At 39.5% G+C, this 19,313-nt stretch overlaps 1 protein-coding gene and 1 long non-coding RNA gene across 3 annotated transcripts; one reads left to right on the top strand and one right to left on the bottom strand.

Moving 5' to 3' along the window:
* Positions 1-10: 10 nt before the first annotated feature.
* Positions 11-4,524, top strand: LOC121329267. The gene is made up of 3 exons (XR_005951752.1): positions 11-152; positions 1,873-1,981; positions 4,440-4,524. It is a non-coding gene; the product is annotated as an uncharacterized LOC121329267 (long non-coding RNA).
* On the bottom strand, positions 2,617-10,957 carry LOC121329266. 2 transcript variants are annotated; one of them, XM_041274796.1, is made up of 2 exons: positions 10,520-10,957; positions 2,617-5,138 (listed from the first exon to the last, which is right to left on the bottom strand). In XM_041274796.1, the coding sequence occupies exon 2, from the start codon at positions 5,095-5,097 to the stop codon at positions 3,295-3,297; it is 1,803 nt and encodes a 600-aa protein (XP_041130730.1). In that variant the 5' UTR covers positions 5,098-5,138; positions 10,520-10,957; the 3' UTR covers positions 2,617-3,294. The 2 variants fall into 2 exon arrangements, with proteins under 2 accessions (XP_041130730.1, XP_041130729.1); XM_041274795.1 differs by having other exon boundaries at positions 2,617-5,121; positions 10,520-10,956.
* Positions 10,958-19,313: the final 8,356 nt, after the last annotated feature.

Here is a 19,313-nt window from a genome sequence, read left to right as displayed (position 1 = left end):
GAGAGACGGACGGACGGACGGACGGACGGTCACAGCGAGTACGGGAGTGAAAGTCACCCGTCAAGAAAACAAGAAGATGGACCGAGTTGAACAGGTTCCAGGGTGCGGAGGCGGCGTGTGAAAGCATCAGCACCCGGGGATGAGTTTAATAAGTTAGCAGAGCCGCAGTCCTCATGCTTTTAGTGACAAGAGACCCGTGTAAAGTCAGTGGCGTTGAGCCAGGGTCGCTGCGTGTGGCGACGGAAAACAATACGAGTTTGTTTTTTGTTTTTTTCACAAGATTTTATCTGTGAAATATTAGTAGATTGATTATTACGTCCTCTTTGAGTGAACACATGAAATAGATGTGTTTTCCACTTCTCATTTCTGTAATAGGAGTGTGTAATGACCCTTTCTTAGTAATACTGCACTTACAGGTACCTTTAGGAGCAGTGCTTTCTGTTGTGGGTATTGTTAGTAAGAGCAGTGCTTTGCGTTGTGGGTATTGTTAGTAAGAGCAGTGCTTTGCGTTGTGGGTATTGTTAGTAAGAGCAGTGCTTTGCGTTGTGGGTATTGTTAGTAAGAGCAGTGCTTTGCGTTGTGGGTATTGTTAGTAAGAGCAGTGCTTTGCGTTGTGGGTATTGTTAGTAAGAGCAGTGCTTTGCGTTGTGGGTATTGTTAGTAAGAGCAGTGCTTTGCGTTGTGGGTATTGTTAGTAAGAGCAGTGCTTTGCGTTGTGGGTATTGTTAGTAAGAGCAGTGCTTTGCGTTGTGGGTATTGTTAGTAAGAGCAGTGCTTTGCGTTGTGGGTATTGTTAGTAAGAGCAGTGCTTTGCGTTGTGGGTATTGTTAGTAAGAGCAGTGCTTTGCGTTGTGGGTATTGTTAGTAAGAGCAGTGCTTTGCGTTGTGGGTATTGTTAGTAAGAGCAGTGCTTTGCGTTGTGGGTATTGTTAGTAAGAGCAGTGCTTTGCGTTGTGGGTATTGTTAGTAAGAGCAGTGCTTTGCGTTGTGGGTATTGTTAGTAAGAGCAGTGCTTTGCGTTGTGGGTATTGTTAGTAAGAGCAGTGCTTTGCGTTGTGGGTATTGTTAGTAAGAGCAGTGCTTTGCGTTGTGGGTATTGTTAGTAAGAGCAGTGCTTTGCGTTGTGGGTATTGTTAGTAAGAGCAGTGCTTTGCGTTGTGGGTATTGTTAGTAAGAGAGTGCTTTGCGTTGTGGGTATTGTTAGTAAGAGCAGTGCTTTGCGTTGTGGGTATTGTTAGTAAGAGCAGTGCTTTGCGTTGTGGGTATTGTTAGTAAGAGCAGTGCTTTGCGTTGTGGGTATTGTTAGTAAGAGCAGTGCTTTGCGTTGTGGGTATTGTTAGTAAGAGCAGTGCTTTGCGTTGTGGGTATTGTTAGTAAGAGCAGTGCTTTGCGTTGTGGGTATTGTTAGTAAGAGCAGTGCTTTGCGTTGTGGGTATTGTTAGTAAGAGCAGTGCTTTGCGTTGTGGGTATTGTTAGTAAGAGCAGTGCTTTGCGTTGTGGGTATTGTTAGTAAGAGCAGTGCGTTGTGGGTATTGTTAGTAAGAGCAGTGCGTTGTGGGTATTGTTAGTAAGAGCAGTGCTTTGCGTTGTGGGTATTGTTAGTAAGAGCAGTGCTTTGCGTTGTGGGTATTGTTAGTAAGAGCAGTGCTTTGCGTTGTGGGTATTGTTAGTAAGAGCAGTGCTTTGCGTTGTGGGTATTGTTAGTAAGAGCAGTGCTTTCCGTTGTGGGTATTGTAGTTCCCTTGTAGTTCACATTGCTTTGTGTTCTGTGTACAGGGATGCCCAGCTGTTAACACTTAGCTTTAAGAGCACTGCTTTCTGTTGTGTGTCTTTAATTGAGTGTTGAATATACATGTGTTCTGCATTTTTCAGCTCAGGCTGCACAACACAAGCATCATTCACAAGACTGAGGCTCCTGAGAATAACTGAACACAAGACTTGAGCTCCCCTGAGATTTAACTGGAACCTGCTGCAGAAAGAGGTAGGTGCTTTCATATTGAAAACCCCTGTGCAAAACCTTGAGAAATATGATTGTTTTGTATAATAAATGCAATAGACAATCACTTTATTAATGTCCTGATACATTTTCTAAAAATGAATACACAGACCTGCCTATTCATGTAAAAGCACACAGATAACCCTAAACAGGACGCCCCTGACAGTAACACACACAAGCCTCAGGTTTGTTTTCCGGAACGGGGAATGTAATTGTGTAAGAAAGGGATTGTCTTTGGGGTTTGCTTTTATACTTCATTGTTTCAGTTCAACAGTGTAATAAAGCCATTGTGCTTTCCATGGTTTGGTGCGCCTGGATTAAGCAGACATCGGACTGTGTGTTTCATGAGAGCTTGTGAGGGTCACTGGTCTGCAGGAGACTTCACTCCTCCAGGCTTGCTGCTCCATGTGCAACTTGTAGACCACTGCTCCTGGGGAATCGCTAGCAAGTCTACCCAGTGAGTGCATCAGCATTAATGAACAGGAGCCTGGTTTTAATACATGCTTAAGTGAGGCTCTCTGAGACAAGCCAATGAAAAAAACGGTATTTTCCACTTGATGGAGTTGGTTTTAAGAGTGGCAAAGTGTTTGGTCTTAAACATATGAACTTCAACTCGCATATGAATAACTCACAAATGTATTTATTTAAAACTGATTAACAAAGACAGTTTAAATGACAGTGATACATTTATTTAATTAAAAAAGAAATCAAATCAGCTACTTGTATTAAACATGTTAAAATGGAAGCCATATTTCACCAGTGAGAGAGTGCAATCACGGTCTCTTTCACTGTTGCAAAGCACTAACACAGTTATAACTATTAGCCTAATAATAAGGATTTACAATAAAAGCAAATGACTGATTACTGTCCTAAAATACTCTAATCAGTCTCTTTGGGTGGTGCAGTTCTGAAGGAAGGATGGCATCAGAAACGATCTATATTCTGAACAGGCTGTTCTGGTTGCATCACTGATATTGCACCTGCTTTTACTCATCTTTACTCTCTACACAACCATTCATTATTTTGTTGTCTATAATAAATGTTCTCAGAGGTATGAATGATACACAATATGATGAATAACAAGAAAGTCAAAGTAATGTATCCATATCACAATCTCAATACAAAGCACTTGCATTGTTTTACTGACTGCTCTAAAAAGCTTATTTATTCAAGGAGTTCAAGAAATTAATATTTTTAATAAATCAGTTGAATTTCCACAGGGTACAGTGTGGATTTATTAGGTCACATACAAATCTGGTATTTTATAAGAAAACCAGATTTCAATTACCTAGGCTATGTTACTTTTTTTTGCCCTTTGAAAACCAGCCTGTGATGTCTGTAAAGAGCCCTTTAACTACTTCCAGTTTACTTTGTTTCAATTCTTTCTTTTCCTCTGGAAGCAGATCATCCCCCCTGGCAGCCTTCTGCAGTATCACTGCCCCCTCCCTGACTTGTTGTAATGACTGGATGCGTTCTTTAAACCCAGGACTGCCTTCTCGTTCCTCAGACTGGATCAGCAGGTCAATGTAATCTGGAGTTGTGAGTGGATTTGGACGTAGGGCAATCTCTTCAAGTCGGGAACGACTCTTTGATAATTGTTCAATTAGATCCAGAACCTTGTATTTAACAGCACTGAATTCCTGCTCAAGGGTTTTCATTATTTCCTCTGCACTCATCTTTTTCCCCTCTGCTTCCTCATATTGCTTTTTCAGGTTCTCATATGTTCTCTTTTCTTTTTTGATTACAGGCCCCCATTTGAATGTTTGTTGTAATAAATGATCACTGGAGGCACATTTGCCAGGGCAGACTCTACAGGAGCCCAACATATCAATTGCCTTACACCAGTACTTGAATGTATTAGTTGTACATGGATGATGACATGTGAAGTGACATATTGGGCAGTTGGTTGTAAACGTTCCACTTTCACTGATGTCTATCTCTCCCTGCACTGTAATCTCCACTTCATACTCAAAGTCTTTATTTGCCTCTATGCAGTCCTTGTGATGTTCCAGTGCATTCTGTGTTTCTCTTATTTCATCCAGTTTACTCAAACCAACTTTGATAATTTGTTGCAATCCTTCCACAGTAACCTCCAGCTGTTTTCTCTCAGCAAGAACTTCCTTTGTCAGCTGCAAACTTCTTGTCTCCATTGTATTTAAATTGTTGAAGAAGTTTCTCATACTGGTTGAACCCATTCTCCAGAACAGTTTTTCAAAATCATCTTCACTGTCTCCTCCATTAGGCTCAAACAGGGCTGAGTTATTGAATTTGAAATGCACAGGAACACCTTTGTCACTCTTACGACAAGGCACACCAGCAGCTTTGATGGCTTCCAAAACAGCAGGTGCCTTTCCATCAGCGAAAGTGACAAGTAATTGTATATTGTTTTTAATGTCTTTCCCAAAAATGGAGAGAATTGAATCAAAGATATATTTCTGTGTAGGTGTGAGACGTGCTAAAGCAGCCTGGACTACAAAGCACACCGCATCAATACTGTCAACGCCACCCGGGGAAGAAAAAAACTCCCTGATCTTTTCAGTGATCAGTTTGTCTTGTTGGATGCCTTTGATGTCTCCAAACCCAGGTGTGTCTATAATGGTGAGGGAGTATGGAACCTGGAATCCTTCATTATGATAGATCTGATAGGCAGTGATTTCAGATGTCTGACTCTCAGCTTGTGATCTGTTGGTTTCTTCATGTATCAGCTTGAATCTGAAGTCATCTTCCCATTCCACACCCAGGATGTAGTTGATCATTGCATTGATGAGGGTGGTTTTCCCTGATCCAGTCGCTCCGAGGACCATGATGGTTCTGTTTATCACATTTAGTGGCTTTGTTCCAAAGACAGATTTGTTGAAATGTCTAGCTATCTCTTTTTTTAATTTAAGCTGGTAAATACTAGGATTCTCCAGCGTGCGGGAGACACACGCAGCCTTAATCTTTTCTGTTACAGCATCATCACGAGCTGAAGGTTTGCCAGGTGGACTTGTTGGAAGAGTCTTCACACTGCTAGTTGTGTCACTGCTCACAGGATTTCCCAGCATGCCCTCTGCAGCCTCAATCTTATGTTCTGGGTTTTTCACATGTCCTGTAGAAGCCATGATCTCTACCAAGTGCTGTGCCCCCTGAAAGACATGAGAGTCTGAATATCAGTCAGGACGGTGAAGCATTAAGGGCACTTTTACACAACATTGCTTCAAGTCATCAAATATAATGTAATTAAAAAACTGGCGCAAATTTTCAGTTTTAAATATTTATGAAAAACAGAAATATGCATCATGTTAAAGCAACATTTTGAATCATCTGACTAATTATTTCACTTGCTCCACACGGAAACCACTTTCCTCAGCAATACGTTTTTCAGCAACATTGATTTCCCTTAGTTACCATTGTGGCAGTGTTGCCCCGCCCCTGTGTGTATTTCTGTGTTGTATGTTGCGTGTAGTGTGTTAATGTTGGTGTATAGTCATTGGTACACGGGATATAATATGGGTTACGAGCACGAGTGTTTAAAATGTATATTTGTATTTAGGCACGAGGATTGCACAGCACTTCACGTGCAGGTAAAATGTAATAATATGTGAGCACGGGGAATTGCACTTTATTAATTCACGTGCAGTTGTACCGAGACTCCAATTGAATGATTGATTAGCAATCGAGTCTCGGTACAGCTGCATAAAAGCAGGGGTTGAGTGTTCGGTGTGTGGGAACGGGTGCGAGAGAGATATATATTATAATTGCTATTGCGTGCTGGAAGTGCCAGCATGGCACTTGTGTTCTGTTTGTCCACATTTTGTCCGTCTGTCTATTTGTTTTGCACGCGCTGTTTATTTTGTAACAGCACTTGTGTTTTGTTCAACCTTTTATTTTCTGTATGTTTATTAAATACATGCAACAGCGCGTTTCATTCACCATTTCACCTCGCAGTGCTGTGTGTTCCTTTCTGGTCTGACGTCACCACTAAACCCAGCTTGTTCACAACCATATATAATTACAATATGTGACTTAAAATCTTGAATTGTGCTTATCAGCAGAGGAGTTTTTACACAGGGAATATTTGAAGAAATGCTTTGAAGCCTGCCCCTGACCTGCTCAGAAAGTTTTTCTTCTTTCGCTTCTGAGAAATGCGCTTCTTTTGGAACAAAATAAGGAAGTGAGCTGCCTGTAATCAGATCTTTTATGTACCTGTACAGATCTTGTTGATCAACACTCCAGGCATAAAACAGCAACATGTTTACATGTGTGCAAGTTGCGCTGAAGCAACACAGCCAGTGGGTGGGAAAGAATAATGATGCTGTTCTTTGATTTGTTAGAGAAGGAAATGTACAGTCCATGAGTTTACATTACATATTGAGTAGAGGTTGTGGGTCAAATTAGTGAACTCGTTTGTTCAATTTCTGTTGCCCTTATATAACAAATGAGGTAAAGATTGTAATTATTGTTTACCACTAGAGGCCCTCGTATAATAGAGTAGCTTTACATAATGAAACTAACATGAGAAATGTGCAAGAAAAAGCAACAGCCATCTTGAAGAGCTTCTGTGCTGAGTTAATTCATTATTTTCGGATCTAACTGTACTGCACTTGTCGTGGAAGTTTACACCTCAAACTCCTGTAAGACAGAGACTCATTAGAACAGACATGATTGAGTAAACAAGTTTAATGGTTTGCAAACCCGAGAGCACACTCAACACACGCAGGTGTTTAGGAATACCAAGCTATGCTCTAACTACATAGAGCCAGTAAGCATAATATGTACCTTGTAACCTACAGTTATTGCGAGCCAGTCACAGAAGCTTAACTCAATATTAACGGATAGCAACAGCTTGGAAGATTAAGATGAGACCAATCATATGCAACAATACAACTTATCTAAATTGCAAGCACCCTGAAATTAGACCTATTTCCGTGAACTGTCACGGATGCAGCTTGCGGTTGCTAAATAAAGAGAACTTCCTCTTTCTTGCTAGTAGTCGTTATCTTTCCATTCCTTCTATGGGCCACCTGCCCTGCAGTAAGAAAGAGGAAGTATGTTCACAAACAACTACCGATAATAATACACTATTATTATATTATACCTAAATCTTATAACCCGTAATAGCATTTAAACCTGAGCATGGAAACCCTGAACAATCATAGCAGTAGCAACAGTTTAATTTTCCCACTGCACCCTGCATTTCCAATATTTGGGATCTGTTTTGCTGGTTTATATACAAAAGCCATTATTTAAATGATACTTGGTTTTCATTATTTGCTGAAATGTTTTTCAACACAGTATGACTAATAATTGTAACTGTAGTGTTCTATTTACAGTGTCTAGTATGACTTGTTCAGTATTACTGTTGCAGCACTAGCTCCATGAATGCAGCATAAGTAATTTGCTGCCTGCTGCTCTTCATTGAGTATCAGAATACCTGGCCAGGTTAATTTAATTCTCTGTTCAATTGCTAAATAAGTAATTTTGTTCTCATTTTTAAAGTGGGCCTTTCAGATTCCATAAGGTAAAATTAGGTGAAGCTATTTCAATTTACTGTTAAATTTTGGTAGGGGTTTATCTCTGCACTGGACTTTCTCTCTTGTTTTAACTGAATGATCTTTTCCTTAATTTCCACATGGGAATTCTAATTAGATTCAGGTGTTTTGCTAATTGCCTTGGCAAAGGTCTTATTGGGCTTGATTTATCATTAATTCTAAGTATCTTAATTGGTGGCTCTTTAAATAGGACTATTACTTCCTGGTGAAGAGGGTGGTTCCTTTTTTGCTGGGGTGATTCTTTTTTGGGTGTGGTTTTTGTGGATGCAGAGTGTTTGAAGAGGGAGTTTGCTGGTCTGTAAAGGAGAAATCAGGAAGCAATAATCGTTTGGTTGTTAGAAACAGTGTATTTTCTCTAATCTGCCATTTTTTCCAGTTTAAAAGTAACTAGTTATCTAATCTCCTGCCAAATTGAAACTATCCACATCATTCAAATTCACAACAACAGTGACTAATCTGTTTATTATCCAAATCATCACCTTTTGTCTTCTTACCTGGTTGGAAACTCCAAGCTCTACAGGACAAAGGAAGATCCCCTAATGGGGAGCAATCATATTTTTTGCTGCTGGATTATCTGGGCTGTTTTGGATTACACTGTGTAACAAATGTTATTATTTTTTTTTGTTCCTGGGTAGTAAGTGTTATTTCCTAATTGCTTATGCCTCAAAAGTATAGAAAATGGCTATTATTCCCCACAAACTTTGCTTTTGTGACCAGGAGAGTGATATTTTGAAATATCACTATTTCCAATGGGAAAACGGGAGCTTTTGTGTCTTTTCGTTCACATAGTCAGAAAAAAACAACATATGAACCCAAATTAACATGTATTTATACTAAAGTAATACAAAAATGACTACAAAAGATTTAGAAGTGAGTAGTTTTTCGATATTTCGTAAATGTACAGTATAATTGTAAATCTCGAAAAACTACTCGCTTCTAAATCTTTTGTAGTCATTTTTGTATTACTTTAGTATAAATACATGTTAATTTGGGTTCATATGTTGGTTTTTTCTGACTTTTATATGAACGAAAAGACACAAATTTGCCCGTTTTCTCATTGGAAATAGGTCAATTTCAAAATATCACTGTCCTGGTCACAAAAGCAAAGTTTGTGGGGAATAATAGCCATTTTCTATACTTTTGAGGCATAAGCAATTAGGAAATAACACTTACTACCCAGGAACAAAAATTGTGTTACATAGTGTTATCATTTTTGTTTATTTACTGGGGATTAACGAGCACCCAGCACAGCAGTTTCATTTTTGTTTTGTGTTTAAACTTTTCTGGTTCAACTGCATTCTCAATACGGATTGGATATAACTTCCTGGGACTTTTAAAGTATTGGTGGTTGTTTCATGGGCATTTTTCTTTCTAGAAGGACTGCCTGATGGACTCAGTGGTAAACATTTTGAATGGTTCAAATGCTGTCTGATTAAAACTCATGGACACCAAATGTTTGATACATCTGTCTCAAGTATACTATTCCACGCATATTCAATAACATCTACATCTGTCTTCAAGTATACTATTCCACGCATATTCAATAACATTTGCTATATGAATTCTGGTGTTGCTGGTTTATTTGTCTTCCTATTTTCTATTTGTTGTAAACAATCCTGACTTGCCCAGCAATTTCTTGGTTCTGTCGCGCAATCCTGCTGCTGGGGAGAGTTATATTGTTCAGGGTAGTTTATTTGTATTTCCGTCACAAAATACTAGTTATTGGACATTGCTTAAGAATTAGGTTTGTTACAATGTACTATAATTATATTTCATGTAACTGTTTGTGACCCACTTGCTTGTCTGTCTGTATCACACTCTGCATGAGAATATGATAACTGCATTGAGTTTGTAACAATCTTCATCAAAATGTTGTTAATTATTATTCAATCCTTGCCTCCTGTATACTTTTCAGGTTGATTTCTCTGTAATCGTTCACATACTGTGAGCTCGTTATGTGCTTGTGAAGCCTTGTGAATGTGCCTGCGCTGGTTATAAGGTAACGGTTATAGATACTGGAATACATTATTCTAATTCTGTCAGTATTACTGTAAAGAAAACTTCCTAAATAAATCTCAAGTGAACAATCAGATTGTCGAATATGTTCAGATTTCAATATTCTATTTAAGATTTCTTAAATAACCACAATAATGTAAAGCAAGCACAAGCCTCATCATGTTGAAGTGCTGACACGTCAGGGTGATTCTCATTAGTTGGGGTTCATTACTATTGAAATGCGGGTGAAGAACAGTTGAGTCTTTATCCACACAAACACATATTGCGAGATTCTCTGTTTCAGGTTTATATTTGTATGTGTCTAGTGAAATGCTAAGTGTATTCATGGGAATTGTTGTGAAAGTGAAGTGTGCCACAGATCAAGGCAATGTGTGTAATATAGCTGTCAGGTATACAGTAGACTGGATACTGGCTATTTAATCATTTCATCATTTGAATAATCATTGCAGTAAAAGTTTCTTTAATCTTACCTTGTTTTTTCCACCACACAACATACCTTCCTTTCATGAACAATAAAGATTTGTAATACTGATTTCCTCTATTTATCATATATAATTACGATGTGTAATGTAACATCTTGAATTGTCCTTGCAGTAGATTAGCATTGCATGCAATCAACAGCAACATGTTTATATGTGTGTAAAGTTGAAGAGAAAATTCCAGCCAATGGCTGTAGAGAATAATGATTTTGTTGGTCTCTTTGTTAATGAAGAAAACTACATTAGAACATTCATTTTATGAAGTGGGACTTTTCTGTGAAACAGAAAATTTCAACAAATATTCCAATTCTAAGAAAAATAGGTCTGTGGTAATACTAAAATAAAATATAAATCTAATGACCAAGGTTTCAACCACAAGTGTTTCCTAATGTCTGCAACTAACAAATTTGTAGCCACTTAACAACACTAACACTGCTCCCAGTTACATGTGTCTATTGTAGAATATTATACAGTATTTAATTTAGGGTTTTACTTACCAACAACCTTTTTAAGCAGGAATCATTTGAAGAAATGCTTGGAAGTCTCCACCTGTCCTTCTAACAAGCAAGTTCTGCTGCATGGGGTGGGAATCCCTTTCATAAGCAGCTTGTTTCACTGTGAAACAGCATGATTTCCCAGAAATGACTCTTGAAGTCTTGTAGAGGGGAGCAGGGGCAGGAGGCGGGTCGTAAAGAGAGGGGAGGAGGGGAAGCAAGAGGCTGGGTCCTAGAGAGCAGGGAGGAGGGGAACAGGAGGCTGGGTCCTAGAGAGAAGGGGTAGTAGGAGGCTGGGTCCTAGAGAGAAGGGGGAGCAGGAGGAGCAGGAGGCTGGGTCCTAGAGAGAAGGGAGGAGGGGAAGCAGACAGGTGGTGCCTCACTGCTATCTGTCGTACATCTATAATGCACTGTATTGTATATTTAATGTGGTTTATGTGTATTCAAGGAAGCCCCGCCCCCACCCTGCGTCCTCTGCATTGTACCCCGTCAATGACGTTACCTCTTCCCATTTACAGGGAGTGCGTTTATAAATAATCATTTTGCAGGCCTGCAGTTTCACATTCAGCCAGCAGAGGGGGGGTGTTGCACCAACCTTTGCTGCGTAAAACTATTGGTACAGGGAATTTCCTGTTCGCTGTTTTCTTGTTGTAAATATGCACATTTTATTATCACCAGGTGGATATTGATCGGCAAAATGATCAGTGGGTCATCATCGCATCATTAAATGCTACATGTACTGTAGACCTCATATTATATTTAGGGTTGGGGGTAATGCGTTAGTAACGTAACGCAACGCGCTACTGTAATATTACATTTCTTAATAACGAGTTAAAATAACTCTTTAGAGTTTTTTTTTTTTTTAATTTGAGTAATATTAGTTACTTTCCTTAAAAAAAAAAAAAAAAAAAAAAGTGTTTTCTCGCTACATTATTATTAAATGATGTGATGTTTAAATCGGAAGCAAGCAGCAGTAAATTCAACAAGACCTATTCACTTATGTGCGCCACATCAAAATCAAAATCACTATACAAGTACACACAGCATGTAAGGTCTATGCAGCGGCACCACTTGGACTGTTTGGTAAAGAATATAGTCTAACGGTACTGAGGAAATAACCCCATGCCTTGTAGTATACTGCAATTGATGCGATACAACAAAGACTACTCTGATTTTTAAACTAAACGTTGAACCTGCTATTTGAAGAACTCAAATTGCATACACCGTACAAATGAGGATGGATTCAAAATCTTTTTTTTTGTTCAAAGTTCATTTAGTTTAAAACTGATATGGCGAGTTTGAGAAGTGTCACTTTTAATGTCTGCGTTCATATAAATTGAAAGGCTATCTCAATTAAAGTAAATGATTAAGTGTTGTTAGTTTGTGAACTGTTATAATGAAGCTAACAAATTGCAATATTTAGTTTGATTTAACAGTGCTAATTTATTTTGCACATTAGTAGCCTCCATAGCTAATGAGAGTGCTGTGAGGAGTGTGAATGCGTGCAGGAGATGTTGTGGAGTGTGCAACGAGCACTACTGTGCTTCGGTTTTATTGTTATTTAGTGTATCTATTGTACTTGAGTTTAGAACACACTACTGGCAGATCACTTTGTTTTCTATTATTGCTGAACCTTTGTAATGAAGTCGCTGATTAATAAAACCTGAGTGGAAGCCAGATAATATCGCCCAGCCTGATTCATTCGCAGTGCTCTGCGCTACTGACCCCAGAACTAAGGTAACCCACGGCCTTACAGTTTATTTGTTTGTCATGCATTTAAAACATGCATTACCAGACCATGGAGATTAGTCACAATTGTTTCGCAGGGCAGAAGGAAGGAATGTAGTGGGTAATATAACAAGTAATATAGTGCACTATTTTTTAAATGAACTAATATGTAATACTAATATTATTACTTTTTTCTCAAGAAACGAATAATGACTAATACATTACTTTTTATCAGTAATGCCCCCAACACTGGTGGTACATGACAGACACAGAGATGGATGACGTTAAAAAGTTCAGGTGCACATTTCACGGTGATTTTCGACTGGGATCCAATCCATCTACCTTTCCAAGATGCTGTTGAAGTCTACAAAACCCTTTCAAAGTTGCTTGGGGAGAATGGAGAGCATGCAGTGCCTGTCAAGGTCTGGCTGTACCCATTAATGAAGTTAGACTCTAAGGCAGCCAGGCTTGTATGAAACATTAGTGACCAGTTGGTTACATGTTCACAGACAGCTTTAGAGCAGTTACATGCAATGCAATGACATGATAGAAGACATTAAGAACATAAGAAAGTTTACAAACAAGAGGAGGCCATTCGGCACCATCTTGCTCGTTTGGTTGTTGGTAGCTTATTGATCCCAGAATCTCATCAAGCAGCTTCTTGAAGGATCTCAGGGTGTCAGCTTCAACAACATTTTTGGGGAGTTGATTCCAGACCCTCACGATTCTCTGTTCCCCAAACATTTCCTGAGGTCAAGGAGAAGATCCAACAGCTTAAACAAATGAGTCAGCAGTACAAGCTGAGCTTCATGAGACAGTTAGCAAGTGTGCTGCCAGCCAGCCGTGGCGGTGGGTAAGAGGAAGGAGTGCTGGCAGAGGTTTTACAGCACAATGAAGAGTCTCCTTTTAACAATGAATCACTAAAAATGTGGCTGGACAGAAAAGAAAGATAAATTAATGTAGTAGGTTCTTTCCTTACTGAGGAACTGGCACACCCACAATTCATGGAAGTCTGCATCACCCCTAACAGACTGAAAGCCACCAGGGAGATAGAAGGTCAGAACAGCTGGGTTCAGGTAGGCAGAAGCAGGGAAAAAAAGAAATTTCGTCAAACACCACCAGAAATCAAAACAACCAACAGATTTGAGTCACTTCAGAATTTTGATGAGCAGAACCAACAAGAAGAGAATGAAAGGAACAACATCCAGGATCCCATTGACAGTGGTGACCAGACAGCAAAAAGAAGGGAGGTCATGATTGTTGGGGACTCCATATTGAGAAACACAACAAGTTCAATTCGCAGTTTGGACCCCCTTACTACACAGTGTGCTGCCTTCCGGGAGCCTCTGTCAAGCACATCACTGAGAACGTGGACAGGCTCCTAGAACGAACAGGAGACAACCCGGTAGTAGTCGTCCACATCGGTACAAACAACATTGGAAGAGACAGACCAAAATCCCTGCAAAACAAATTCAAAGAGCTAGGAAGGAAATTAAAAGAGAAAACCAAAACTGTGGTATTTTCTGGTATACTACCGGCACCTTGCAAAGGACCATATGGACAGCTGGAAATAATTAATCAAAACGCATGGCTGAAGACGTGGTGCACACGGGAAGGCTTCACCTATCTTGATCATTGGACCACATTCTACAACGAGGACTATCTGTATAGACAAGATGGACTGCACTTAAATAACAAGGGAACCAGTCTACTTGGAGAAAAGATCCTCAAGCAGGTTCAGAAGCATTTAAACTAGAAAGGAAGGGGGGAGAAATCAACAAAAAAACAGAAGGGAGACCGCATCAAAACAAGAACAACAACTCAGGTAAGACAACCATTAAATGTATTTATCTAAATGCTAGAAGTATCAGAAACAAAATTCTAGAACTTGAAGCTACTGCACTAACAGGTAACTATGATGTGATAGGTGTTACAGAAACGTGGTTGTCTGAAAGTGATGGGGACGAATATAATATTTGTGGGTATACACTGTACAGGAAAGACAGGCAGGACAGAAGAGGAGGAGGGGTAGCGCTATACATAAGAAACAGTCTTGAAGCCCAGGTGTTAAACCTGGACAAAGAAAATAAAACCGAATCAATATGGGTCAGAATAACTGACAAAAATTCAAAAGGGCATAATAATAGGAGCATGCTATAGACCGCCAGATTCAGACGGTGAGTAAAATAATCTGTTATACAATGACATTAGAAATGTGTGTAGCAAAGGAGAAGCCATACTAATGGGGGATTTCAACTTCCCCCAAATAAAATGGGAAAACCCGGTGGGTAGCACGAAGGATGAAATAGAAATGGTGGAAATGACAAATGACTGCTTCCTAACACAATTTGTCAAGGCACCGACTAGAGGGGAGGCATGCCTTGATTTAGTCTTTTCAAATAACGAAGATAGAATAACTAAAACAGAGGTCAGAGAACCACTGGCAAACTCAGACCACAACATGGTCTCATTTGAAGTGTTTTTTAAATCCCCAAAAGTAATGACTAAAGCTAAGGTTTACAATTTTAGAAAAGCAAACTATGAAGGTATGAAACAGAGACTAACAGAAGTAGATTGGAGTAAAATAGAGAAAACACCCACAGAAGAAGGATGGTTGTTCTTCAAAAATGTAGTACTAGAGACGCAAAACAATTATATCCCTAAAGTAGACAAATCTAAATGTAAAACTAAATTGCCAAAATGGTTTAATAGATCGATTAAAAAAAATATTCAGCGAAAAAAGGCACTTTACAGAGCATTAAAAAAGGACCAAAAAGAAAGTACGCAGAAAGGGTACACAGAACTGCAAACGCAAGTCAAAAAGGAAGTTAGAAAGGCCAAGAGAGAAATAGAAATGAACATTGCTAAGGGAGCTAAAACCACTTCCAAAATGTTTTTCCAATATTACAACAGCAAGAGAACATTCAAAGAGGAGATTAAATGTTTAAGAGATACAAATGGCAAAATCGTAAAAAAATAGCAAATATATTAAGTGATTACTTTTCACAAGTTTACAAAGGAAGATACGGACAACATGCCCCACATGTCATCCAGTTCCTATCCAGTTTTAAATAACTTTAGCCTAACTGAGGCAGAAGTGTTAAAGGGACTAGGAGCTCTTAAAATAAACAAATCCCCTGGGCCTGATGAGATCCTCCCAGTAGTACTCAAAGAAATGAAAGAAGTAATTTACAAACCGCTAACCAAGATCATGCAGCAGTCTCTTGACACAGGGGTGGTACCGACAGACTGGAAAATTGCAAACATAATACCGATCCACAAAAAGGGAAACAAAACTGAACCAGGTAACTACAGACCAGTAAGCCTGACTTCTATTATATGCAAACTTATGGAAACTATAATAAGATCCAAAATGGAAAATTACCTATATGGTAACAGGGTCCTGGGAGACAGTCAACATTGTTTTAGGAAAGGGAGATCGTGTTTAACTAAATTGCTTGATTTTTTTAAGGATGCAACATTGATAATGGATAATTGCAAAGCATATGACATGGTTTATTTAGATTTCCAGAAAGCTTTTGACAAAGTCCCGCACAAAAGATTAATTCTCAAATTGAATGCAGTTGGGATTCAAGGAAACACATGTACATGGATTAGGGAGTGGTTAACATGTAGAAAACAGAAAGTACTGATTAGAGGAAAAACCTCAGAATGGAGTGTGGTAACCAGCGGTGTACCACAGGGATCAGTATTAGGTCCTCTGCTATTCCTAATCTACATTAATGATTTAGATTCTGGTATAGTAAGCAAACTTGTTAAATTTGCAGACGACACAAAAGTAGGAGGAGTGGCAAACACTGTTGCAGCAGCAAAGGTCATTCAAAATGATCTAGACAAGATTCAGAACTGGGCAGACACATGGCAAATTACATTTAATAGAGAAAAGTGTAAGGTACTGCACGCAGGAAATAAAAATGTACATTATAAATATCATATGGGAGATACTGAAATTGGAGAAGGAATCTATGAAAAAGACCTAGGAGTTTTTGTTGACTCAGAAGTGTCTTCATCTAGACAATGTGGGGAAGCTATAAAAAAGGCTAACAAGATGCTCGGATACATTGTGAAAAGTGTTGAATTTAAATCAAGGGAAGTAATGTTAAAACTGTACAATGCACTTGTAAGACCTCATCTTGAATATTGTGTGCAGTTCTGGTCACCTCGCTATAAAAAAGATATTGCTGCTCTAGAAAGAGTGCAAAGAAGAGCGACCAGAATTATTCTGGGCTTAAAAGGCATGTCATATGCAGACAGGCTAAAAGAATTGAATCTGTTCAGTCTTGAACAAAGACGACTACGTGGCGACCTAATTCAAGCATTCAAAATTCTAAAAGGTATTGACAGTGTCGACCCAAGGGACTTTTTCAGCCTGAAAAAAGAATCAAGGACCAGGGGTCACAAATGGAGTTTAGACAAAGGGGCATTCAGAACAGAAAATAGGAGGCACTTTTTTACACAGAGAATTGTGAGGGTCTGGAATCAACTCCCCAGTAATGTTGTTGAAGCTGACACCCTGGGATCCTTCAAGAAGCTGCTTGATGAGATTTTGGGATCAATAAGCTACTAACAACCAAACGAGCAAGATGGGCCGAATGGCCTCCTCTCGTTTGTAAACTTTCTTATGTTCTTAATTTGAGGGTCTTAATCAATTTGAGGGCATACATGTTGTGTCTTCAGTGAATAAGCTGGAGCGAGCACTGTTAGACCGCACAGCTGAGAACGTTGTTTGCTTTAAATTCACTTCACTGCATGAGCCTGAACCCTATCTATTAGCCCTGTCCAACTATTTGAAACCTCACTTGAAGAAGAGCACTCCAAGTGTAACACCTGATACCTACACACAGCAAGGCAGCAACCACTGGGTGTGTGATGAATCTATCCAGAAGATAATTTGCTGTTCAGATGTATTCCTTGAGTTAGTGAGAACACCATGTAACAATTTTTTAAGTTAGTAAGTGTTATTTCCTAATTGCTTATGCCTCAAAAGTATAGAAAATGGCTATTATTCTCCACAAACTTTGCTTTTGTGACCAGGACAGTGATATTTTGAAATTTACCTATTTTCCAGAACATTCCAGATAGATTCAGTGCTGTGTAAACTTGGAGTAACTTCTTTCCAGTAATATAAATAGTAGTACAAATACAGGGACCTTAAGCCCACCAGTTCAGTTTAGTTCCAGCTGCCTAAGTGGATACATATCTGCATTTTTCTGATATGGCATCAAGAGGCTGCAATGGTGGCATTCCTGATGGGTCTCCAAGGCAGTTTTACCAAGTTTCCCTGCTATCTTTTCCTTTGGGACAGCAGGGATACCAAGGCGCACTACCACAGGTGGGACTGGCCACAGCGGACCGAGTTCTCTGTGGGGAGGAACAACGTCAAGTGGGAGCCACTGGTGGACCCCCGGAAGGTGCCGATGCCACCACTGCACATCAAATTGGGCCTTATGAAACAATTTGTCAGAGCTGTAGATAAGGAGTCGACAGCCTTCAAGTACCTTCAAGACTTCTTCCCTAAGCTGTCTGAGGCAAAGGTCAAAGCCGGTGTCTTCATCGGACCACAGATAAAGAAGATCCTGGAGTGCAATGAATTCCCCAAGAAGCTCACTAGTAAGGAGAAAGCGGCTTGGAACAGCTCTGCTGTAGTGGTTCGGGGCTTCCTGGACAATCACAAAGCCAAAAACTATGTGGAGCTGGTTGAGACTCTGGTGAAGAACTACGGCACAACGGGCTGTAGGATGTCCCTCAAAGTCCATATCCTTGATGCTCATCTTGATAAATTCAAGGAGAACATGGGAGCGTACTCAGAGGAGCAAGGCGAGTGCTTCCACCAGGATATACTGGACTTTGAACGCCGCTACCAAGGACAGTATAACGAGAACATGATGGGAGACTACATTTGGGGGCTCATTCGTGAAAGCGATTTACAGCATAATCGTAAATCTCGAAAAACTACTCACTTCTAAATCTTTTGTAGTCATTTTTGTATTGCTTTAGTATAAATACATGTTAATTTGGATTCATATGTTGTTTTTTTCTGACTATGTGAACGAAAAGACACGAATTAGCCCGTTTTCTCATTGGAAATAGGTAAATTTCAAAATATCACTGTCCTGGTCACAAAAGCAAAGTTTGTGGAAAATAATAGCCATTTTCTATACTTTTGAGGCATAAGCAATTAGGAAATAACACTTACTACCCAGGAACAAAAATTGTGTTACATAGTGTTATTATTATTGAGTTATTCAGCAGAGGCTTTTATCCAAAGCGACTCGCAGAGACTAGGGGGGTGAAGTCTGCTGCTGCTGCTGCAGAGTCACTTCCAATAGGACCTTGTTTGTTCGACCTCTCATCCGAAGGACGGAGCACAAGGAGATGAAGTGACTTGCTCAGGGTCACGCGCGCGCGCGCACACACACACACACACACACACAGCGAGTCAGTGGCTGCACCTGAATTTGAACCTCCTGGTATCAAGACCCCTTTCTCTAACCACTGGACTACATAATCAAGTTTATACAATACATACATTTTAAACAAGCTTTAGGTTGTGGGTTTTAGTAAATTCTTTTTTTTAGATAGGAGATTAAACCAGACCTCTAAATAAATCTGCTGAGAATTGTGGAAAAAACCTGAGAAGCTACACACCCCACTCACACAATGAAAAGTCAGAACAGAGGCAGCAGGTATTTCTGTTTTGTTTTTTATGTCAAGACACAAAAAGAGGCAATCAAGAAATGACCAACATGTAAAAACAGCGTTTCTTTTTGTTACAGGTAATTATATAAAAAAAAAGGCCAAGATTTTTTTTTTTTTTTTTTTCACACAGTAATGACCTGGCTGCTATCTGAAAGAACTACATTTACAACAGAGCTGGAAAAACCTGGCTAAGAACCTAGCCATCCATCCTTAAAAAAGGCTCCTCCTTCCACCCCCCCCCCCCCCCTCTAAAAAAAAAAAAAAAAAAAACATACAGCACCCCTCCCCCCTCCTCTCTCACTCCTGCACCCTCTCCCCCTCCTCTAAACACACAACTTTCTGCAAATTG

This window comes from Polyodon spathula, chromosome 16 (assembly GCF_017654505.1).
Source record: "Polyodon spathula isolate WHYD16114869_AA chromosome 16, ASM1765450v1, whole genome shotgun sequence".
NCBI classification, from domain to species: Eukaryota; Metazoa; Chordata; class Actinopteri; order Acipenseriformes; family Polyodontidae; genus Polyodon; species Polyodon spathula.
This window is presented reverse-complemented; position numbering and strand designations above follow the sequence as displayed.

Coding starts and splice junctions, on each gene's coding strand:
- LOC121329266 (XM_041274796.1), bottom strand. CDS start 5,097: ATGGCTTCTACAGGACATGTGAAAAACCCAGAACATAAGATTGAGGCT.